Below are 21,937 nucleotides of genomic sequence, written 5' to 3' on the forward strand. Positions count from 1 at the left end.
TTGTTGATCAAGAACACCCAATATTTAAGGAAAAAAAAAAAAACCGCAAACCCCCGTCTTTACTGCTSTTGGCTACTTAATGAGACCTCAGTAGTATGTGAATGCTTTCCTTCAGGGTTTATTGAAAGAACAACTACAGGTGCAGGTTTACAAAAGGAAGAACTGGTTTTGCCCAAACCAAGAGATTGAGGTGGTGGGGTTTTTTTTGTTTGTTTGTTTTTGACTTCACTGAAGTCAGAACAGTGTTTGCTGCTATCCCATCTTGAACTGCATAGCACTGCAATGCCCAGCACTGGAAAAGGACCTAATACTTCTTATTTTCATTAATGCTCTGCCACAAAAATAAGTGTGGTGGTTTTTTTTTCTTTTTTTTTTTTTTGTTTGTTTGTTTGCCTTAACAGAGGAGGTAAAGTCAGGTCTCTTTGTACTGAACGTACCTAAATATAGTGTGGGAGAGCGTAACAACCAGGTGGATTAGATCAATAGGTGTGGGATGAGCTTTAATGGGACAGAGGGCCAGGCTGAGCGTTTCGGRCTTGACAGCTTTGGGTATGGTCTGGGAGCTCAGCAGTTGGCAGTGACTGAGGATAAGGACCCTGATATCCTAGTTTATCATACTTGCAGTTCAGCCACCTGGTGATAATGATGTGAAAAAGAAAAATGCGGTTTTGTGCTATATATTAGCAGAGTTCCCTCCTGTTGGAAGGGGAATGCTAATGCCACCGCACAAGTGGGAGCTCTTCCATAATACTTGGTCAAGAGYCATCTGAATCACCTGCAAGATCATTTCTCCATTCCTCAAGCAGCTTAGTAGCTCTTCTTTGCTCCTCTTCTGAAGGGGATCGGACTCTTTCAGAAGGTCCTTCTCCTTCCTGAGTGCATTACCATTTATTAAAGCTGAAAAGATTGTTTTTCGTTTAACTCGGAGCTCTGGCATTTTGCCTCCGTGTAATGTGAAGTGTTCATCTGTCGGGACAGCAATAAGCATTAGTGTTGCTATACGAGCTTTGCATTAGGAAGCAGAGACTAAGATGGTATTTTGTTTTGAGATCGACTTAATTACTATAGTCAAAAACAAGTTGGGTGTTCCTCCATGTGTACTGGAATACTTGACTGACTCTTACTGTGGGGCTCGGTCTATATTCTTTTTCAGAGCACTGCGTGGAGCRTATATGGAGTACTGTTTGGGTGGATTTTTTTGTTTTTTAGTGAAGATATTACTGTTTCTTCACTGTAAAGCAAGCATGAATAAAGTTAAGGTACTGGCTAGAAAAGTTTGGGCCACAGCACACAGGAGATGAGAAAATGGTCCCGTGGTAAAGCTGGGGGGTGTAGCTTCATGGAAACCATGGAAAATATATATTGAAAATAGTCTTCCGTGTACGCCTGAAGAACATGGTACCTGAAGGGGAGCCAGATGAAAATATTCAAATATTGATCCAAATATCATTAAGKGAGTCTTTRAAAGAATATAGCCTATACTTTTCTRGTTGGGTAACATACATAATAATACCTGTAGGTTTAGACTTGTGAATGTATTATTAATAATGTTGCAACAGATTCCGCCCTAATGTTTGGAAGTACGGAAAATGGCACGGAATGGTGCAACTGTTTTCTGAATGAAAATAGCTTAGTCTTTGCTTACTCGCCTGTCTCAAAGATTAAAACATGAAAGTTCTGCCATGTGAAAGCTTTACAGTGCTTTGCACAGTGCCTCTGCCTAGTAATAACACTGATAAAATCAGGCCACAGGTGTTTTGGGTCCTGTTTAGCTTTATTTAACTCCAGGCAGATATAATCAGCCGATGAATCAAACCTGGTTGTCACAGGTGGCTTTGCAAGTGCRTGTGTACCTGTGACTTTGAGAGCTTTGAAGTCTTTATATGAGCACCTGAAATATTGCTTGGTGGAGGTATGTCCTAATCATTCTGGATTACTTCAGCTTTAATGGTATGTTTATAAAAAGCTATTAAGATGCATAATAAGGGAGAAATTGTTCACAATTTTCATAGTAATCTTTAACAGCTTGAGCAAGTTCTGATGTGAAATAGTTATAGCTGGAGAACATTAATGAGAGCATCCTGGATCACTGTGGTGGGATTGTATCAAGACTTCCAATGTTTTAGTTAATTTTGAATAACAAATTTTGGCCTAGCTATCCCTAGTAATCTGACATCCAAGTGTTCTGTAGTTGTATGGCTTCCTCCTAACTGTGCATGCATTGTATTTTGCAGATAAGCGGTTTGTGAAGACTGAAGGGTCTACTAAAGGGAACACCTGCTTTTGAGGTATGAACTGCTTGTTAATGATACAGCACTAAATCTCTGGTGGAAGCAAAGGTCTGATAGAGCTGTGTGTGCATGCTGAAACTTCATCTATTCTGGCCAATATAGCTACTGTCTAGAGTTGGGAGACTTCATAATCTCCCCCATTCGGAAATTCAGTAGCAAAGCTTGGCAGAGCAGGTCAGGCCCAGCTATGACAAGAGGAGTGTTGAACGGGTTCTGGGGGGATCTCATGTCTTTAAAAGGCATTACACGGAGAGTTCTTTGAACTTCTGCGGAACAAACATGCCTGAAATGCATTTAACATTCCTGCTATTTTTGCATCCTTCTTTTGGGGTATTTATTAGTTTCTTAYGCTCCTCTGCTTCTGTTCAAGATAGCAGGGCCTGCATGTGGCTCAAAGGATGTCTTTTTGGCTGCTTGGAACTCCTTTCTTGCTTTTTCCACTGCAAAAGGCAGACACCTTGTCTAACTTGGCCACTCAAACTTTGTCAGAGTGAGAGCACTACAAAAGATGAAAATGGAGAAACTAGGCTAAGAAGAAACATATCTGATACRATTTTTAGGAGTTTGGGGCAGTGGAGTATCCAAGTTCCTTGTTGTTACGTGCGTTTCAAGTCCTGGTTTTGCTCTGTGGAAGGCACCATAAGGTTAAACTCTTTCCCTGGAGTTTATCATCCAGTCTACAGACGGAGGATATCTGAGGTGCAGGCACTCACCAAACATGTACTGGATGGAGGAATGACAGCTGCATCTTGGTGCTCCTCTGGACTGAGGGACACTGCTGTATTCCACATTGCAGTTGGATGTTGGTGTGACAGTGATTTGTTCTCAGATGCCACCTATTTCTTCAAGCAGCATCAGCCTGTTTTCTGCACTAATTCATACTGCATTTTGTCTTCACCTTATGATAGTTTAGAATATAAAACARTTAAACAGGAGGCTCAGAGTTGCCATAAAATGAGTTATTGTTAAGGTCAGTCTGCCAGTACAATCCAGTGGTATCTGGCTGTAAAGAATACAGAGGAGTCAAAATGGTTACGGTTCARTTACAACTTATTTTAWCATTGACAACTGTATCTACTATGATTTACTAAAACTATCCTCAAATTACGGTTGCCTCACGTGTTTCCTGATTATTTTATTTTTTTATTTTTTTATGGGTATGGAATAAGATTGTTCTTAGCCTTTTTTTTTTAAGTCTTTTTAAATGGCAAGYGTAGAAGTAACAAGTCATAGATGCAAAGTTCTCTCTCTTCAGCCAGGCTCATGCTCTTGCATATCCATTCATGAGATGACTGAAACCAGATTCAGTGAAATGCAGCAACACCGCCAGTTGTTTATACAGTGTATGGTGGCTGCCTGCCAACCATCTTAAGTTGTTCTTCTCTTGAAAAGCCRTTTGAAAAAAAGCCAAATACAATTGCTTATCTCACTTTGGGTGGGATGGATGTAGGGGGTGGGAGGGGAGGTGGCCCGGAATTCTGTGCATGCTTTTCCCAGTGGCCTCGATAGAGCTCGAGAGGTCATGGGAGGTGGAGTATCACCTTCTCCAGTAGGGAGTTACTGGTCCAAGCAGCTGAACTATGAAGATGACATAAGAATGTAAGAGCGCTACATTGTCCTTGAACATTCCTGTCTTGACTCTTTTTTCTTTTTTTTTTTTCCTTACCACTTTACTTAACTTTGGCCAGTGCAGTCTTTTGTCTACCAGACTCCTTGGTTGTCTGGAATAGATCAGTTGACTTGGTCATGTTGTTAACTCCCAAGTTGTTCAGGGTGCTGTGTTTGTTGTTATTTTCCTCCTTTTATTTTCTTTATCATACAAAAAAAGAGATAGCTACAAATATATTTGTAAGATCCTCGGAGTCAGCTTACTTTCAGGGTACCTCTTAACATTTGTTGTTCCATGGTTTCGGGACATGGAAACCAAACAGGTGTTTCCCACAGACTATATTCAGCAGCTAAAAATGCTTCCTGAAGTAACTTATCCGGGAACGTTTAATCCGCGTTCATTGACTGCCTGGATGAATAAAGGCAGTTTCCTCCCCAACATCCTCTGGAGGAGCCCAGGCGAGCGGGCGGGCAGGAAAGCGGAAGTGTTTGCGCGAGTCCGACACGGGCTTCGGTTGGTTCTTGCTTTATGACATGACGGAGGAGTGTCCTGGGCTCCTTGCACAGCAAAACGAAAACCCTCGTAATCTCTGACTGTCTCTCAGGAGTAAATCAGTTCTTCCTGCTTATTCTGTTCCCAGCTCTTCCAGCCAAATACAGTGGCATCTTGGTCGTCTTGCTTGCTTTCTTGAACTGTGAATACTGCCTAGGACTTTTATGGTCCCTAGAATTTCATTGGGTTATTGTGTTGTAACGTGTATTTAGTTGGGGAGAAAGTACTTTTTTTCTTGGATTAATTTGTATTTTTTTAACTGCCCTACCTGGAAGGAAGCATACGCAAAAATGTATCTCTCAGTCCAATTTTATTGTTGAAAAGTGAACTAGATTGGCGTTGTTGTTGCTGACATACGTGGAGTAGGAGTAAGCAGCAGCTACTTGCTGCAGGACTCGCTGTTCCCCCCCAGCAGCGGAGCTCTGCCTGCAGAAAACTGCTGAGATAAGCCAAGCCGCCGGGAGCAAACTGCCTCCGCCTCTGCCGTGGCAAACCACGCGCGGCTGCCTGTCCTCCGGGAGGATTTCCCTGTTGGGAAGAGGGGCTGGGGCACGATCCAGCCACCGTTTCAAAAGCGGTTTGAAGACGTACGCCCCGACCTTCTGGTCTGGGAATACTGAGAAGAGCCTTGAAAAGATTTAGCCCTGGGAGGAGGAGAACAACTCCGGGAGGAAGCAGCACTATTACGGCACTCGCTGCGTATGGCTTTAGTTCCCTAAAGAGATGTGGGCAGAACCCTTCGCCTTAACAAAAGATGAACTTTTATTCGGTATCGCACTGCACGGTTGTTTGGCCCCTTGTCTTTCTGGGCAGAAGCTGCCTGTGTCAAAGCGCACGGCGCTGAGATGCTGGCTGTCGCGGCCATAACCTCAATAAGGAAGTGAACCCTTCTCTGGAGAAATCAGACCTTACCTGGGAACACCGCAGGGAGACCTGGAACCTCTTTTATTGCTCTTGCTTTCGGGAAAGCTCAGCCTTTGTTTTCTAAACAGATGCCTGGCATTCAGCTGTGGCTGAAAAATATTTGTTACCAAGAGTACGGAAATGTAAATACAATGGTGGCTGAAGTGCCATAGCTACTCCCTTCCTCCTCTCCTGGCTTCCTGCATGCATTTGGGAAGGGGGAACCTAGCCTTTTGCATTAAATTAATTCCATAAATAAGTATCCATCTCATCRGGTCTCAAATGAAAGGGTATGAGCAAAAAGAAACGGTTACTTTCTCACGTGGTACGTTTCTTGAGACAGTGAAGTAAAATAAAACCTCTCACTGCAGCTCCTTTTAGCATTTTCCCATACTCCAGCCTGATGGAAGTATTGGCTAACAGCACATTTTGGTATTTTTCCTCCGCTTTACCTAAACCTTTAACCAGATAACCACGTAGGCATCCTTCTGCTTGAACTAAGCCTGCATTCAGCTGCTTGAAGCATTTGAGAAAACGTCTTAGGGGAATAACTAGAAAATTAGAGCAGTGCCTTCACTGACTTTAGTGTATTTCTCTTGGGCATAAATTTGGAGTTATTTTAGGAAACCGTTTCATAAATGAGATTCTGCTTGGTCTGGTCAGTAAAACTTGGTCACTAAACCAGCTCAACGTAATCGAGAAGCTCGAATGGTAAAAATGGCAAATTCTCTTGGCTAGCTCAGGATGAATCAGGTTCAGCTTCTCGAGTGGCTTAAACAGGTAAATTGAGCTCAGCCCCACAGGCTGCCGTATGTGCTGCTCCCCCCGTCCCGAGTGCCGTGAACTTTGTAGGGCAGTAATACCTCTTATAACTTAGGTTAGTTAAGTTATACCCTTATGAAAGGAGGCCTGAACGTACTTGCTGAACTTCTAGTCTAGCAGCGTTTCAAATTGGGCCTGGCCTACTGCTTAAATACCTAATAGTGCGCTATCGAGCGGCTTTCCAAACACCTGCCCGTACCGGTAACCCCCCGCCTTGGTAGCGCGGGAGGTGCTGGGCCTGGCGTAGGCGTCTGTCCGTGTTGCGTGCGGCTCGTGCTTGGCACAAGCCGTGATGGATCCTGACCCAAACGTTAYCTTGCAAGGAGCTGCCCTGCTGAAGGAGAAGGTCTCGGCTCCGCCGGCCCGCGGTGCGTTGCCCTGCTAGTGGGACGCGGGAACAGGCTTTCCGTCCTGCAGTCCCCGTGGGAAGTACGAGTGTTCCCTCCTCTAGCGCTTTTATAGTGGCTCGCTGGACCTTTCTCCACGTATTGTTCTACTTTCCTTTGGTTTGAAGCTGTTCCGCTACCAAACAGGAGCGCCTCATTCCCTCCTCCGTTACACAGAGGCGTTACGTACTTCCCAGCTTCTAGCAAATCCTTCTACGAGCAGCTGGAGTCAAAGACTTCAGTTCTGCTTGTAGATGTGCCCAAGCGTGTTCAGTGTTTTTCTTTTGTTAAAGATTATATGCTTCCACCCTGCTTAAAAGGACTTGTGATTTTTTTCATCTTTCTCGTTTCTAAGGAGGGATATTTGTGCCTACGTAGTAGTAATTCCTAACACCTTAGAGTATGTTTAATCTCCATTATAACCATTGTGGAGTTGCTCTAAAAAGAACAAAAATCTATGCACTTAACTGAAAACAGTGGTACAGAGAGCTGGGCTCGGTCTAAGCATACCGCAGTAACGCAGGAGGGCGTGAGGACGGACGTGGAYGTCCCAGCACTGCTCTTAGCAGAGGAAGCAGGAGGTGGCTCCGCCGCCGTGGATCCTCCGGGCATATCCCGCTCCCATCCAGCAGCGTCCAGGGACGTCGCTTCTCTGCGYGTTTCCAAGCGCTCTTATAGCCTCCCTGGAAATCAAGGGAGCAACTCTTGTTTCTGGCCTGACAACCTAGCACGTCTGAAGCCAGCGGCAAGCGGCCGAGAGCGCGGGGTAAGCGGGCACGGTGGCTCCRAGCCACGCTGCCTGCCCGGTCGCAGGCTTGCGCCCTGGCTGATGCTTTACAGTCTTGGCCGGGCACCGATAGAGCTTCTCCTTTTTAAATGTCTGGTTCCATAACGTTTGGCTGTGGTTTTTAAACAGCGAAACCTCTACCTCTCAAGTAGTTCAGCTGTGTGTCTGTTCTGTTTCCAGATTGCTTTTGGGCCATRTCTGCCAGCCCTCAAAGCCCGAGGGAGGGCACGGTCTCTAAGGCAGCTGATGAATCCSTAACGCTTTTGCTTTCTATAGCTAAGGTTTTGCAGAAGCTGCAGGTAGCTAAAACTCGTTTCTTCTTATTGAAGTGTGGTTTGTTTCATGCTTCTGAAGTTTTTTGGACCTCCCGATAGTGAAAGCTTTGAAATAAGGGCTGAGGTTTGTTTGTTTGCGAGTCGCCTACTTGAAAGGGCACTGGTAGGTTTGCCGTTGCACCCATCTGACTCCGAAACATCAAGCTGGTGAGCTGTCGTTGATGAAAATAGTTTACTGCACAACTTTCTCATTTTGAAGCTACTGGTTCTGGGTCCTGATCTACGGGTTCTTACGCTACCTAATGACATTGACAGGTGCTTATTTTAATTAAAGTAGCTACTCTAATATAGTCCCTAATGTAACTAGAATTATRTAGGTAAAGGAGGAAAATTTGTATGTAGATTGGGTTCCTGGAAGCAGTGACTGTACATATTCAGTTGCCAGATGACCTGCTTTTGTTCTTATAGTCAGCAGATATTACCTGCAGCCTGTTATGTTTTCTGCTACTTGCCCAAAATTACCATGGTTTTTGAGTAACACTGGGATCTTGGGGCACTTCTCTAAAGAGTCAGTTTGCTTGCAGCGGATCGCATAGAGCCTTTCTGATGGGCATCAGATTGTACGTCCTGTAGGAGAAACTACGGAGCTGGCCTCCAGGAGCTTGACCTGAGAAGGTCCTTCAGGTGCCATTTATGATTTGATTTATCCTTTTTGATACGCCTTGTGAAACGGGGCAGCAGAGTTGCTGAGTAAGGCTTGCCGCCTCCTGCCAGCCCGTTCCCACAAGCTTGAGTTGCTTTGGCTATTCTGCAGGAGGTTTAACTCGGGGGGGTGAAAAAAATCTCAGGATTTAAGTCTTGCATTTATCCAGAAGCTTACTGCAGTACGAGGTATGATATGAATGTAATACATTAAATACTATTTAATAGCTGCTCGTGCAAAGTTTTGCTTTTCGCTGAGAGGGATATAAACACACACACACACGGCAAAATGTTGTGAATTCGTTAGGGTACCGAGGGCCTGATTAGCAATATAACAACTGTAACTAATCTGTACTGGGTTTCTGAAAATCACTTTTTTTTTAAACCATGACTTGAGCTCTTTCTCTTCCTGGTTYGTAGTTTCAGCATTCACACTGCAGGGTTTTCTTCCCAAGCCATAAAGGGAGAAATCCTTCCAGACGTGAAAGCCGAGATGCTCGCGGGAGCACGAGGCTCGTTATTCCGCACGTGCAGGGCAAAGGCGGAGCGCTGTCCTTCACCAGGGAGGATGAATCTGGAGGGGCTGGCGTGAGGGCTGAGCGGCAGAGCTGAACTTCTGCAGGGAAACTTCTCCYTTTTTGTGCTCTCATTAGTTCCCCTTCCCGGGTCGTGGCAGCGGGGGGAAGAATTGAAAGCGCCTAATAAAAATGGAAATTGGTGACTGATCTAATGCATCAGAAATGTGCCTTCCTTCTGCTCCTTCCTCCTCCCCGGAGAAATGGCGCTTCGGTGAAAGCCAGAAAGCCGTTCTTCTCCGGGCTTTGCTTGTAGCGAAGGAGAAGCTGCTTTCCTTTCTCATCCATGTGCTATTAAAGGAAAGCAGCTGACGGCAACAGCTGCTCGCCTTGCCTGTTCGCTTTGTGGCTTAGCAGCGGCTGTGTAACGCGGGGAAGAGTGCTCTGCTAGCAGCAGGGTTTTCGTGCCCTGCCCCCAGCGCTGCCGTCGCTCCGCGTCCTCTGCCAAGCGCAGGCCGGCGCCTCTCCCCCGGTGATTGATGAAACTCGCCTTATTTGGCGCTGCCTCGCGAGGCGCACGGCGAATCCCGCTGCTCCGAAACCCTCCGAAAACCAGCGAACGGGTAGGGCTCCGGATAGCTTCCTTTTTAATGAGCTAAGGAATAGGTCGTTTCAGCTCTCCAGCCTACGAGTCCGTGCAGAAGGTGGGCAGGCTCCTTTATTTTCCTTGGATAAGCGTTTATGATCGCGGGGATGACATACCACTCGTCTTAGGTCTCTTGTTTCAATGCTCTCGGGCCTGTGCACAGCCAGACGCTTGAAAGTCCCTCTCACTTATTATCTATGAACTCATCTTCCATGTGGCTTTCTTGGGAGCCAGCCAAGACCATTAATCCCCACCTCTTAGATTCCCTAGTCCCTGCTGGGGCTTATAGGAAAGCTATTCTTGTCCTCCCACTGAAGCTGCTCTGGCAGAGTGTCTTTCCTGCTGTAACTTAAGGCAAGTTTACTAATGCRACTTTTTATCGGCTTGGAGACTGTACAGCTCATAACGTAGCAATCTGACTTGGACAGTCTTACCCCATCTTGCTGAATTGTTAATAGTAATGAATTGCCCGAAGGAAGGAAATCACTCAGAAGGCTGGTGTTCTCTTATCTCATCTCGGTGTGTTTAAGTGTAATTAACAATAGTAAAACTCTCTTTGAAAGCAAAAATACATGCCACATACCGTGGGGAGCAGGTACTGTGAAGTCAGTGTTGCAAGTGGTCTGGTGTGGTTCTCTCCTACATTGCATTGCTCTCGCTTTTCTCAGCCCGATGCCCCTCTGAAGCCTCCTTGCTCTGGTTTTTGTCCCGCTGTGGCTAGGCTGAAGTAAGGCCCTCTTCCCTCAAGTACCTCTTCTCTTTCCCCATCCTTATTTGCTCAGAGATTTTTCTTGAGTTCCAAGTAGACTTCTTGTCTACCCTCCGAGCCCYGAGGGTCTTTTCCTTTTACTTGTCATCTTTCCAGGGTGACTTGGACAGAAGGGAAGCCTAAGCAATTGTACCTTAAATTCATTACTGTCACTGTTAGCTTTGGTAGCATTAGTCAGCTGTCTTCGTGCTAAATCTTCTGTCGATAGAGGTGGTTTATTGGGCAGCTTGGGGCCCTTACTGGCAGAAAGGGGAATGTGCCACCTCTCCCGTGGCAGGTACTGAGGGGAAATCTCAAAATTAACTTCAGGCTTGTAGACAAATCCAGAGCAACTTCAGTCCAATTCTAAGGGATTTTTGGTAGAGTTACTCTCTTAGGTGTCTGGAGTCTTCTGTCCCTATGAGTTCATGGGCAGAACTGGGCTCTTCAAAGCCTGATAGTGAAAGAAGTTGCTGTCTTGGCTTTGCTCAGCTGTTAAGTATACTGCTAAAGAGCATCGTAGGCTTTATGCATAGAGTTCCCATGCATCTCATTCTGGACAGATTGCACGTAGACTACYTTCCTGCAGAGAAAAGAAGACAAGGTCTGTAGAAAGGATCTCCTCACCCTGRCCCTCCTAAGAGGAACAGAGGCCAAAAGGGAATGTATCACAAAAAACTGAGACCCTGGAATCTGAGTTAGCACCCACGGTCTCCCTGCGCTGTACAACTGTCCACGTATACTGTACTTTATACTGAGATCTCTGGGAGAAGCAAAGGCCCACCTATACCATGTAAATGCTGTGTCCAGAGAAGTAGTGCTTCTGAAGATCATCCTTGAGTTCCAGGATGTTATCTTAGGGATCCAGAACAGCAGATAGGTAAGTCCGACCTCTTCAGATCATCAGCAACTCTGAATGTTTTCAGAGCAATAAATAGGCCTATTTCATGACCTCTCATGCCTTCCCTAAAGCAGTATTTTTAGGAACAAATTTTCAAAAGGAAATACATGATTGCATAAATAAAACCTGATGTCATCTTTGCTTGCTTTCACAAAATTTGATGTGATGAGTTAGTGTAGAAGATCTTATGTCACCCACAAAGGAAGGTGTTTTTTTTTTTTTTAAATTCTTAAGTGAAGAAGTCTAACAGTTTAAACCAGAGTTAAATAATTGAATAATAAAAGATGTATTTATCCAGAGTGCTCTGAGGGCGGTGAATTATAATGGGGTTGTAGCTGCTGCTCTTATGCTGTGTGTGTCCACTCTGGTGCTTATGGGAAGGGGAATGTTCTTGTGACACTTGAAGGAGAACAGGTCAGCCCCTCCCAACTAACGGAGAGGCACTGTGCATTTCTGTTCTTCCCCCTCCCCCCCCCCCCCCCCCCCCCCCACACACATCATAATGTTTTTCCAGGAAATCACTATACGGAGAAAATATCAGCTCGAAAAAAATTGAGCATTAAGCCCCATGATTTCATATGACTCCTTCTTTCCCTCTTGTTCCATGAGGCAGAAGTTTACTTGGCACATACCAGCCTGTGGCCACATCTTGCACTGCTGGAAGTATGGTGCCCTGGATAGGGAGCTCTTCAGTAGAAAGAGCCTTTTATCTAAAAGAGCGACTCCTAGCTACATGACTGCTGCTGTTCCAGCCCCCTCGTGAAAACTTGGGTGGCAGTATGCTAACAAAAGCCCAAATGCAGCGACAACATATGGATTTTTGTTTTTTTAATATAACTGCTTTTATCTTGAAGTTGCATGTTCATATATCTTTCCATATAGGAAAGGAGTAGTGAGGAAACCAGCATCTTTCTTGTATATGCATGAAACTCTTGCCTTTGGAGCTGACCTTCGGGAACATTTCTGTGGTTATCCTGACAGTATTGTAAGTCATGTTTTCCCTGCTGTACTGACTTCTGGCCTTGCACTATAGGCAAACGGAAGCAATTACAGACCAGTAATAAGTTGTGGGTCTATTGAAGCAGCAGAAGGAAGATCTTTGCATATTGGACAGCTGGACTGCTGGCTGTTTCCACCACAGGACTAGTTAGGACACCCAGAACTAGCTTCGTAGCACCCCAAGTAGTTTTAGTTCTTAATTTGAGAACAAAAGAGTTACCTGAAAACTTGAACGAACAAGATTGGCCATTGCATGTTGAAGATGTGACTTCTGGAATTGTTCCTCTTTTTTTTTTTTTTTTTTTTTTTTTTTTTTTTTTTTTTTTAAATATAGCTGTGTCTCGTTTCCATCCTTTTTTTTTTTTTTTTTTTTTTAATATAGCTGTGTCTCGTTTCCATCCTTTTCTGGAGCAGAAAGGCCACTATATGAATGACATTCCATATCTACTGCAGAACTGTACTACTACTTGCTCTGCGCACGATTTTATCCTCCAGCATCTGGGGCAGAGCTGGGMCCTCTCCAAATGTGTTTGTGTGGCCAGGGAAAGGAGGTGTTGGTTTGGTTTTGAGGCTTGCCTTCCAGATGTAAGATGGAAGTGCTTTAGGACTTGTCTTGTTTTGATCACGGACTTTTGATCGCTAGTTTCACAAGTGTGAACAGTGATCTAGTGGGATTGGCAGAGACCTCTGGAGATCATCTAGTCCAACCCCCTGCTCAAAGCCGGGTCGGCTAGAGCATGCTTCCTAGCACTGTGTCTGGTTGGATTTTGATTATCTTCAAGGATGGAGTTTCCACAACCTCTTTGGCAACCTGTAACTCTTGGACTCTTAGTTCAAGGTCACTGTACCATGGTATTGGTTTTTTGGAAGATGATTGCTTGCTTTCTAATTGACGTTCTTTTCAGAACACCAAAATAAGAGGTGACCCAGGAGATTCCTGACAGGCAGATGTTTGCCAGGTGAGGTCTCCTCTTTAGCTGTCTTCATCTTTTGATTTTGATAAAGGGCTGATTGTGTCATGTTCTGTTGATGCCTCCTGAGCGTGCCTCTTCTGTCATCAGAGAATGCCRTATATATGTGCATATGGGTGTGTGTGTATTTAGACACACACAAACAAGAACTTTTCTTGGCATTCTTTGATTTCAGTATTCCCTCTGTCTTGATCTTTGAGATCTAGCTTCAGCTAATTATTTTTTAGTTTGCCTAAGTGCTAAATGTAGAGATCTAGACTTTATTTTAAACTGCCCTTGCTTAATTGATAATAATTTTTTAAAAAAAAGGAGAACAGACATATATTACATGTTATCTGCCCTCTAGAATACAAAGATTCCTTGATGTCTTGAAATACTGTTTTTTTCACTAATAACAGGTCAGGATATAATGATCAATTTTTGTTTAGGCTTCCGTAATAACTATGAAGAGCGCAATGATSCCTCTCTAGGCACCTTTGCTCAGGCAGAATAGCCTTTCATCCGTGGAGAGGTGAATATTAAGATAAACRCAATAGAAACTGAATCTGCAGGAGAGTTCCTACCCTTAGAAAGYAGTCCCTTGTTTGAAGGCCGTGTCCGGAGTGGTTAGCTTCTCTGCGTTTGGAAGCAACCGCTTAGCGGACTGCRTTAAGAGCCAGAACGGGAGGTGGCGAGTGACACTTGTAAAATAGCGGAGGCTTCAGTGACTGCTGAGAGCTTCTTTTGTCCTGGATTGTCGTGCCTGGGGTCATCAGAGCCCTCTCTGTTGCTGAAATCTATTACAAGATTAATTCCTAAATTGAGTTACTGCCAAATTGCCTATCAGTGACCTAATTCTCTCATGGAGAGAGATCACAATAAAAAGCGTATTCTTTTGGTGGGTGCGATGTCTGTGTGTTAAACCGACGGCAAGGAGCATTGAGTTCCCCTCAGAAGAGTCTATTGTGTGCGCGAGCGTAGAGGTGAAAAGGCTGAGTGAGTTTCTGCAATATAATGATCTTCCTCGCTGGTGTAAAACTTAGTTTCTTAAGCTGTCATCCTAGCTCACAAGTCCTCTGCCTTAGAGAGAGCGGAGCAGCCTCATCTCACTTTTTTTCCTTATAGCTTTAAATGATTAGTCCTTTCCTAATGTGTTTCAATGCTTAGTAACTGTTGCAGTGGTCTTCCTAGGAGCCAGCTTCAATTAAATTTAATTTGAATTTGGGAGCTTTCCATTACTTGGTGTTGTGCAGATTAGGTAACTTACCCTGAATGCACTTTTTATAGCGTTTTGCGGATCTGGCTGCTGTTGAAGATGTATAATCACTATAACGGGGATTGAAAACTGATGTCCAAATCATTGTATTTCTTAGGCTGCACACCGTGTTCTTCAGAAATAAAAATCACGCTGTTTTCTTCAAGTTACCACTTGTCCATCTATACTTGAGCAGAGTAAATCTGAATTATCCTTGTTCCCATTAGCTCGACTGGATGGCCTTCTCCTGGTCTCCTTGGGCTTCGCTTTAAAGAAAGATTGCTTTTTCTTGTTTTAAATCAAGTACAGATAACTTTAACATAAATGAATGTCTGCATCTAAAAAGAGCTGCTATAAACTGAAATATAGCTTTAGTAGTCAACATGAAAAATTCTGGACTGTCAACTTGCAGGTCGATTTATAGTTTTTGTGTTGGCTATGAGAACTACGTGTGGAGAGAGAAGGTACCGTGCACTTTAAAATTACAGTTTTCCTTGGGCTAGTCCAGGATTCCTGCCCGGTTGTCTTTGCAGGCTCTAGCATTTGATCAAGCGTAGGCTTTTCGAGATAACGTCTGAAAAGCAAGAAGAAAACAAAAGTTCTCTAAAATCTCCGGAGAGCTGAGAGAACCCTTTCAGCGTTATTGAAGAGGTACAAATACTGAGAGACTGTCTAATGTGTTACTTTGCTAATTCCTGTGCCATCTAAATAATTGAGTATGCCCAAAGCATGCATCGTTGGCTGTATTATTGCTTTCTTAAGGGCATTTTAGTTGATGAAAATGGTTCAAACTTATGGAGCAGAAACGGTCATTAAAGCCTTTTAATCAGTGTGGTTGTGGAAGCTGGGTGTATTTGCAGTATCTATTAACAGCAAAGATAAGGCTTTACTTTAAACTGGGGAGAAATGGCTTGTATCCCAAGTAATGGTACCCTGCAGACTGATGGATACTCTCGGAAATACTGAATTAAAAACAACAACAACAAAAGCAGAACTGTGCAGACTCTTGCAAAGGCCTCATGGAACCAAAATAACAGCACTTTAAGCCATTAGCTTTTAAACTTTGAGGCTGCTCTCTCTAAAAGTTGAAGGTATGACACATTTAAAAAAATGGACTCTGTCAGCTAGAGCTTATTTTGTTCGGATGACTTTCCCTGTCTCGATCTATTGGCCTTGCTGCGGCAGTTTCCGTTCTGCTCTGACAGTTGCTCTTTGTTTATCCAAAATATTACCATGCACACGAAGGCGAGTGACTAATAGCATTAACTAAGCACAGTTGGCATGCGGGCGCCGGTCACCACCTACAGTGTTCGCAACCCCCCCTGCCTACAGACATCCTGAACATCATCTGTGGAGTGACTTCAGCTGCTTTTAATTGGCCTGATTCTGCAGTGCCGGTCCCCGCTGAGGCCGGAACCGCTTCCGAAGCTGTCCTCGAGGCCGCTGCCGGGAGGAGCCCAGGCACCCATCTGAAAGACAGCTCCGCTGTCTTCTCTTGCGTCAGTTGTGGAGATCAGCGTGCAGCTTTCGCCTCTCAGCGTGGTGGAAGCTGACTAGCTGGTGTACCACCGTCGAGCTTCTGCTTGGGCTTCCTGTGGCTCCTGTGTTCGTTTTCCTCTTTCTCCTGCCCCCTTCTTCTTTCTTTAGGCTTGTTTCCTTTTTTCTGTTACGCTTTTTTCCCCGTATCCAAAGCACATATATATGTGTTGTGTGTTGGACTTTACCCTAGTCTGTGTCTTGCTGGTCTTCATACCTGTTCACGGGCTTGCTCTGACTGTCCTCTCCCAGCTGGGGGAACGGCAGTGCTTGGAGCCTTTGAGCTCATGTCGTTGTCCACTCTGGATGCCTCTCGGCTCCTTGCTTGTTGAACGTGCACGTTCTCAGCTATCCGTAACTGCATGGGCTACAAGCAGTTCGAAAAATTCCGGAGCTGTTTCAGCACATCTGTAGTGTCATGCAGGCTTGTTCAATCTGTTTCATTACATAGGCTCCTTGCTGTAGGAGAAGAAACTCAGGTGAAGATAAGTCCGACTCCAGAGATGAAGGCCAGGTTATTAATGTCCTGAGGAGTGGCAGCAGTGAGACGGGGCAGCTGGAAGGAGGAAGCGATTCGGAGCAAGCTGCGTTATGAGGAAGCAGGAGTGATTGAAGCTCCGTCTGGGCTTTGAAAGTCTGTTGACAAGTTGAATCACAGCTTCATTAAACCCGTCTAAAGTGAGAAGCTAAAACACTAAGTTTATTATCTGCTGTGTGGCAACAAACTGATTGTGGAAGTGAACTGAGATTTGCGTGAAGCCTTCAGAGCTATTTAATGGTTGCAAGTGCCCGAGTCGGTCGCGCTGGCTCTCGCGTGAAAGCCCAGGCTGCTTCGGGACCCCTTGCCGCATCCCCGGTCCTCCGCTCCCTCTGTGCCCTCACGAATGATGTGGCATACTGCAGTGAAAACTCATCTTTCTGCCGCGTGTTTCAGATTGTGGGAATTAAGAGAAAGTTGCTAACCGTGCTCCAGCGCAAGCAACTGCTCAGAGTTTAAAATCAGTATTTGGTTTTACTGTATCAGTGTCTATAGTCTTCTGCTTATCTAGTGCTGTGATAATGTCTGTGATAGCAGGTTCTTATGCTTTGGCGAGTAGTATTGAGTATCTGGACTTGGACAAGCATCCCTCTAATATTGAGGTGGTACCTGTACGTTTGCATCTTTGCATTTTTGAGGAAATGCTTGTATTCCCGAATATAAGGCTGCAATTCAGGACCCCCATTGGGAGGCTGTTGCATTGCTGCCTCTTGCAAGGGAGCTGAGCACGAATGTTTTATCGGAAAGACTCTATGAAAGAGGCCTGGACCTGCATCTTGCTGCCCCGAGAATACGTCTCTGGTGATTTGAGAACACCCACAAAAACAAAGCCCAGACCTTATTTCAAAAAAGGTTAAACGGGATATTTCAGTTGCATCGGTCCAGACTGTGCAAAAATACTTTACGTGAGGCCGTAGGTCCGGTGTGCCTGTCTGGGGAATGTGAAGTGTCAGCGGCTTCCTTCATCTCTGCATCCTCTCCTTCTGCAAGGTAAATGCAGGCACCCTCTGCATGGAAATCCGGCTTCGGACTACAGCGAAGCAGGAGGATGACTTAGCATATGCCTGCTCTCCGCTCTCCTGTTTTCTTATGCCTCAGCGAGCTCCGCTAAGTGCTCCCGAGAGCCTCGTCCAAGAAAAGCAAGCTGACTTACTGCAAGAGAAATGGGAGCCATGGCTGAGCTGTCCCTGTTCCTTCCAGTCAGATCTCCTCCTGCCTGTAGTCAGGAGCTAATTTTAAAGGAGCAAGGGGAGCTGACGAGATAAAATACGCAGCTCTGATAAATCAGTGTATCAGAATGTCTCCTTTAAAACATAAATAAAGGCAAGGAAATGTTGCATTTATTTATTTTTCCTCTTAGGTGTACTGCTTCTGTAAGTAGATTTCCCTTTGCTTTTGCTTAAAGGTTGCTTGAAGCTTGCTTTGGGGGAGAATAAGCCGCGAGTGCTGCCGGGGATGTCGTCGCCAGCCACCGCCTCGGTTTTGGGCGGAAAAGCAGGGGCCGGGTGCAGCTCGCGTGATGCAGACCAGGAACGTGGCGTTTGCCTCCAATGCTGGAAGGCTCTCCGGGCTGTGCTGGGCCACTGCGGGCAGCGTCCCCGCGGCTGGTACCTGTCCCCCGGGCTTCTCCGGGGAAGATAATTCATCGCCTTTGCCAGAAATCTGCGGGAAGTCGGTCTGCATCTCGTGCCAAATACGACTGTGTATAGATAGGATCTGCTCTCTGGCCTGTAGGTTTTCAGATATCGTTTTCACGGGCTGTAGCTCCTGTCTCCGCTTGCTTATTTTCCCTTTTCTTCTCCGTCTTCGGACCGGAAGATGCCTGGAATCTGGGTCAGTCTGATCATAACTGTAAACGCGGGGACTGGGCATGCCCAGCGGCTCGCTCGCTGCAGCGCAGCCGAGGAAGCTGCAAAAGGGAAATGCAAAGTCCAGGAAACAAATTCCTCGCTTCCCTAAATGGGAAGCTGGAGGCAGCGGCTTACGCAAGGACGCGGCGCCTGGGTCGGGCCCGCGGGCTGCGAGCGGCCTTGTGAGACGGCGGCTCTTGAGAGCCGCTGCCGCGGGGAGCTGCCGGCCCGGCTGCGGGGCTGGGGGCGACTCTGGGATCTCCCGAAATTGCTGTGGGTCTGGGACTCCTTAAACCAGCCGGCAGAGCGAGCGCGTGTTCCCGCCTGCGCCCTCGCAGGGGAGGGGGCCCGGGCTGCTCCCGAAACCTCAGGCGCTTCCCGCAGTTTTGCCCTTTCATCTTAAAAGTTAACGTCAGGACTTTTTCCCTCGTGTTCTTCTAATATATTTGCCCGGTTACGTACTGCCCGGTGTTTTAAGGTGCATCTTGATGAAGATTCCTGAGCGTTTCCTCTGCATAGCTAATTTTACTCCAAATGAGGGAAAATGGGATAGAAAGCATCTAAGTTTGCCAGTGCATGGATATTCTTCAGGTTTTGCTTTTTTAACCTTGGGCAGAGTTTATGCTGCAGAGTTTATACTGATTTTCTTCCTTTTTGTCTTGGTTAACTCCGTAACTCCTCTTTCAAACTGGGAGTCTGGGGATTGGGGTAGTTTGGCTGCCCTAACGCCGGGAATGGAAAGCAGGAAAAACTGCTTCTAGTCCAATTTTAGTGGTTTTTGTCTGTCCCTTGACTCCCTCTGCGCTGCGGAAGGCTGCTCGCTGCCAGCCTGGTGCGTTGGGCTGGGATCAGCCAGTTATTTGCTAGGAGGTTTCACGTGCCGTTGATATGAATTCTGTATTTGCTGCAGAAATGCAAAATGGCTTTTATTAGTTCTTGATATTCTTTTGTGTAGTTTCTGCATTCCTTATTAAGTTAAATATAGGCAAGGAAATGTCCTGCTGATAAGTCTGCATAACCTCTTTTTTTTTTTTTTTCCTCCCGGAAGCTGGATTGCTTTAGCTTCCCGGTTCCATTAGGGGTCTGAAATATAGATCGTTAATGCTATTTTATGGCAGCTAGTTAGTGAAAACGCGGTACTGCATTAATCAGGACCCAAAAAAGCAAGATGATGTGAATCACCGGTTTCCTGTGATGGGATATTTCTGTACCGGAGGCTGCTGGGGGGGGATCAGCCTGCTTCCTTGCTGCCGTCCGTGCCGCAGCCGTCGGCAGCGCGTTGCGATATCTCAGTGGGACAAGCACCAAATAATTCCTAGGCTAAATACTGCTTGTGAACTTGTTCTCGCTGCAGACCGGTGATGATGGCGATACCTGTTTCCGTACAGCCTGACGTCGGCTCTAGGCGCCTGCTGGTTTGCGTCGCGCGGGGCAGGGGATGCTAAGCGTTGAAGCAGTGGGGCGATGGTTTCCATGGGAGTAGGGCGACGGCCAMGACTTGCTCTTCGGGCAGACCCCAAACCAAGCCGTCGAGAGGAAAAGCTGCTAAAAGGCTGCTCCCGTTCTTGAAACCGGAATAGCAGGAATGTTTAATCTGACCCGAACGCGTGCAAGCTGTCGGCTGATCACGGCGCGGCGCTGGGACTGTAACCCGCCGCTGCCGAGCGCTTGCGGGGGGGTTGAAAAGAGCCGACGGATCTCGCGACTGATCTGCGCCTGTTCATAGCTCCACGTTTTTTTTGAGATAGGCTGACCTACAAGCCATCATTTAGCTCTCAAGCTGAAAGCAGGGGGGGGAGGACGCGACTGAAAGCATGACTATTTAATATCGCCCGTGGTTCTTTTAAAGACTGTGGCCGTCGCAAGGGTAAAACTCGTGCAAACGACCGGCTATGCTGATCGACCACCGGCGAAGGATGCGGCCCCGCGGCAGCCTGTGTGGCCCGTGAGCGTGCCGCCACGGCCGTCAGTCCTGAAAACGGCAAAGCCCTGGTAGTGCAGAGCTCAGTCTGAATTAGACGGCCTGAATTTAAAAAAAAAAAAAGACTTGCGCAAAAAGAGCTATTTTTTTTTTATTTTTTAATAGTTCACTCAACTGTGCCCCCACGCAAAGGGCTAAGCGCTCCAAACCTTTCGCTGCTTGATTTCCACCAAGCGGCAATTCTTCAGTGGCTTTTTCCTAAACCGACGAGAGCCGCGGTTGCCGCTTGCAGTCCCAGCTGGCCTGAAGTCTGATTTATTTTTTATTGTAAATACAAACGAATCGTTTTAACCGAATTATTTTCCATAAAGCCCTTTGCACGCAGTCCCGCGAGCAGCGATATCAATGCGATGGCATTGTTCAGGAGGAATGCGAAGCATCGCCTTCGCCGCGCCGGGGCCCGGAGGTATGCGGCCGCGGCGGCGCTGCCGGCCGATTCCCTGCGGCCGGGGGTAGGAGCCGTCGCTGCCCTGCGACAAGCGGCTCTGTGTTCTGCCCCCCGCGAGGGCCGCGGCCCCGCGCCGCTGCGTAGGGACCTTCGTCAGCCAGGATGCACAAGAATCCCTTGTGCCTTCCCGGGGACGGCTCTGCCCCTTTCCACGTGTGCCGCTCTGYAGCGTCAGCTTTATTCCTGTTGGGGTTTCCTGCTGGCTGGTGGTTCGTAAAACGGTGAATCGCTTTGCCTAAGTACGTGAGCTCTTTAGTATCCTGTTCAGATGAATTTGTTGGTGGGACTCTAAACTTTACTAATTTTTTTCTCTGTTAATTCTAAAATGGGCGTTTCTGCATTGGCTTGCTGGACTCCTAAAATAGAGTAAATCATAAATCATTAGTTTAAAGAGAAATTCCCTGCACAGATTGTGCCTCTAATAGTGAGGATGATACAGATTAGCATCAAATTGTTTTCTGCTTCCTAATGTAGACCAACGTTAAGGGAAACCGAGTTGTCGTACCAGGAGTCGTAAGGAGGCCGATTTAGGTACTAATGGCCTTTTAAGCTTTTGTTTTTCCAGTTTGTACCTGATAATTTTCTGCAGTTGGCTAAAGTATATTGAATAGAGCTTTTGATATCTTTATTGTGCATGCAGAACCCTGTCTAAAAATCGGTCTGCAGAAGTTTCAGAAATGCATCTGTGGTCAACCAGAAGTGGTGGGTTCTTCTTCCTTATGCATTCACATCATGTGAAATGTAGTATTTGTGCAGTAAAACCTGACTCAGGAGAACCAGCTTGTTCTTTGTTTCTGTGCTGGTGTGCAGTTTAGGTAAACATCTGGGAATTTCTGAGCGCTAAAGCAAATGTTACTTACTGTGGTGTAGCACAGGAGGCAAACACAGTTGCCAGCACCAAACTCCAAATAAACTTACAAGATCTCCTATTAAAATATACTTGTTTCTTTTTTTCTTTTTCCCCAAATCACTTTTTCAGGTTGCAAAGTTGCTAAAGCATGGCTGACTTGGATCACAACCTCAGCCTGGCGGATGCTCTGACGGAGCCACCTCCTGAGATTGAGGAGGAAGTGAAGAGGGACTTCATTGCCACGCTGGAAGCGGAGAAATTTGATGATGTGGTTGGAGAAACAGTAGATAAAACAGACTATGTTCCTCTGCTGGATGATGATGACGGTGATGGAAAAGCTGGGAGCCAGGAACCAAAGAGCAAACCCCATGCAGACGGTATTCAGGTGGAACG

At 46.1% G+C, this 21,937-nt stretch overlaps 1 protein-coding gene across 14 annotated transcripts in view; it reads left to right on the forward strand.

Annotated features, from left to right (window-relative positions):
• The window catches only part of MAP4 (microtubule associated protein 4), a 145,842-nt gene that overhangs the window by 27,141 nt on the left and 96,764 nt on the right, over positions 1 to 21,937 (forward strand). For all 14 annotated transcript variants that reach the window (XM_026089740.1, XM_026089731.1, XM_026089732.1 and 11 more), the window contains exons 2-3: positions 2,235 to 2,288; positions 21,674 to 21,936. In XM_026089740.1, coding sequence (XP_025945525.1) covers positions 21,693 to 21,936 — 244 coding nt within the window. In that variant the 5' untranslated portion in view covers positions 2,235 to 2,288; positions 21,674 to 21,692. The remainder of the gene's footprint in view (positions 1 to 2,234; positions 2,289 to 21,673; position 21,937) is intronic.

Source organism: Apteryx rowi, unplaced genomic scaffold (assembly GCF_003343035.1).
Source record: "Apteryx rowi isolate R43461 unplaced genomic scaffold, aptRow1 scaffold_83, whole genome shotgun sequence".
In the NCBI taxonomy this organism is placed as follows: Eukaryota; Metazoa; Chordata; class Aves; order Apterygiformes; family Apterygidae; genus Apteryx; species Apteryx rowi.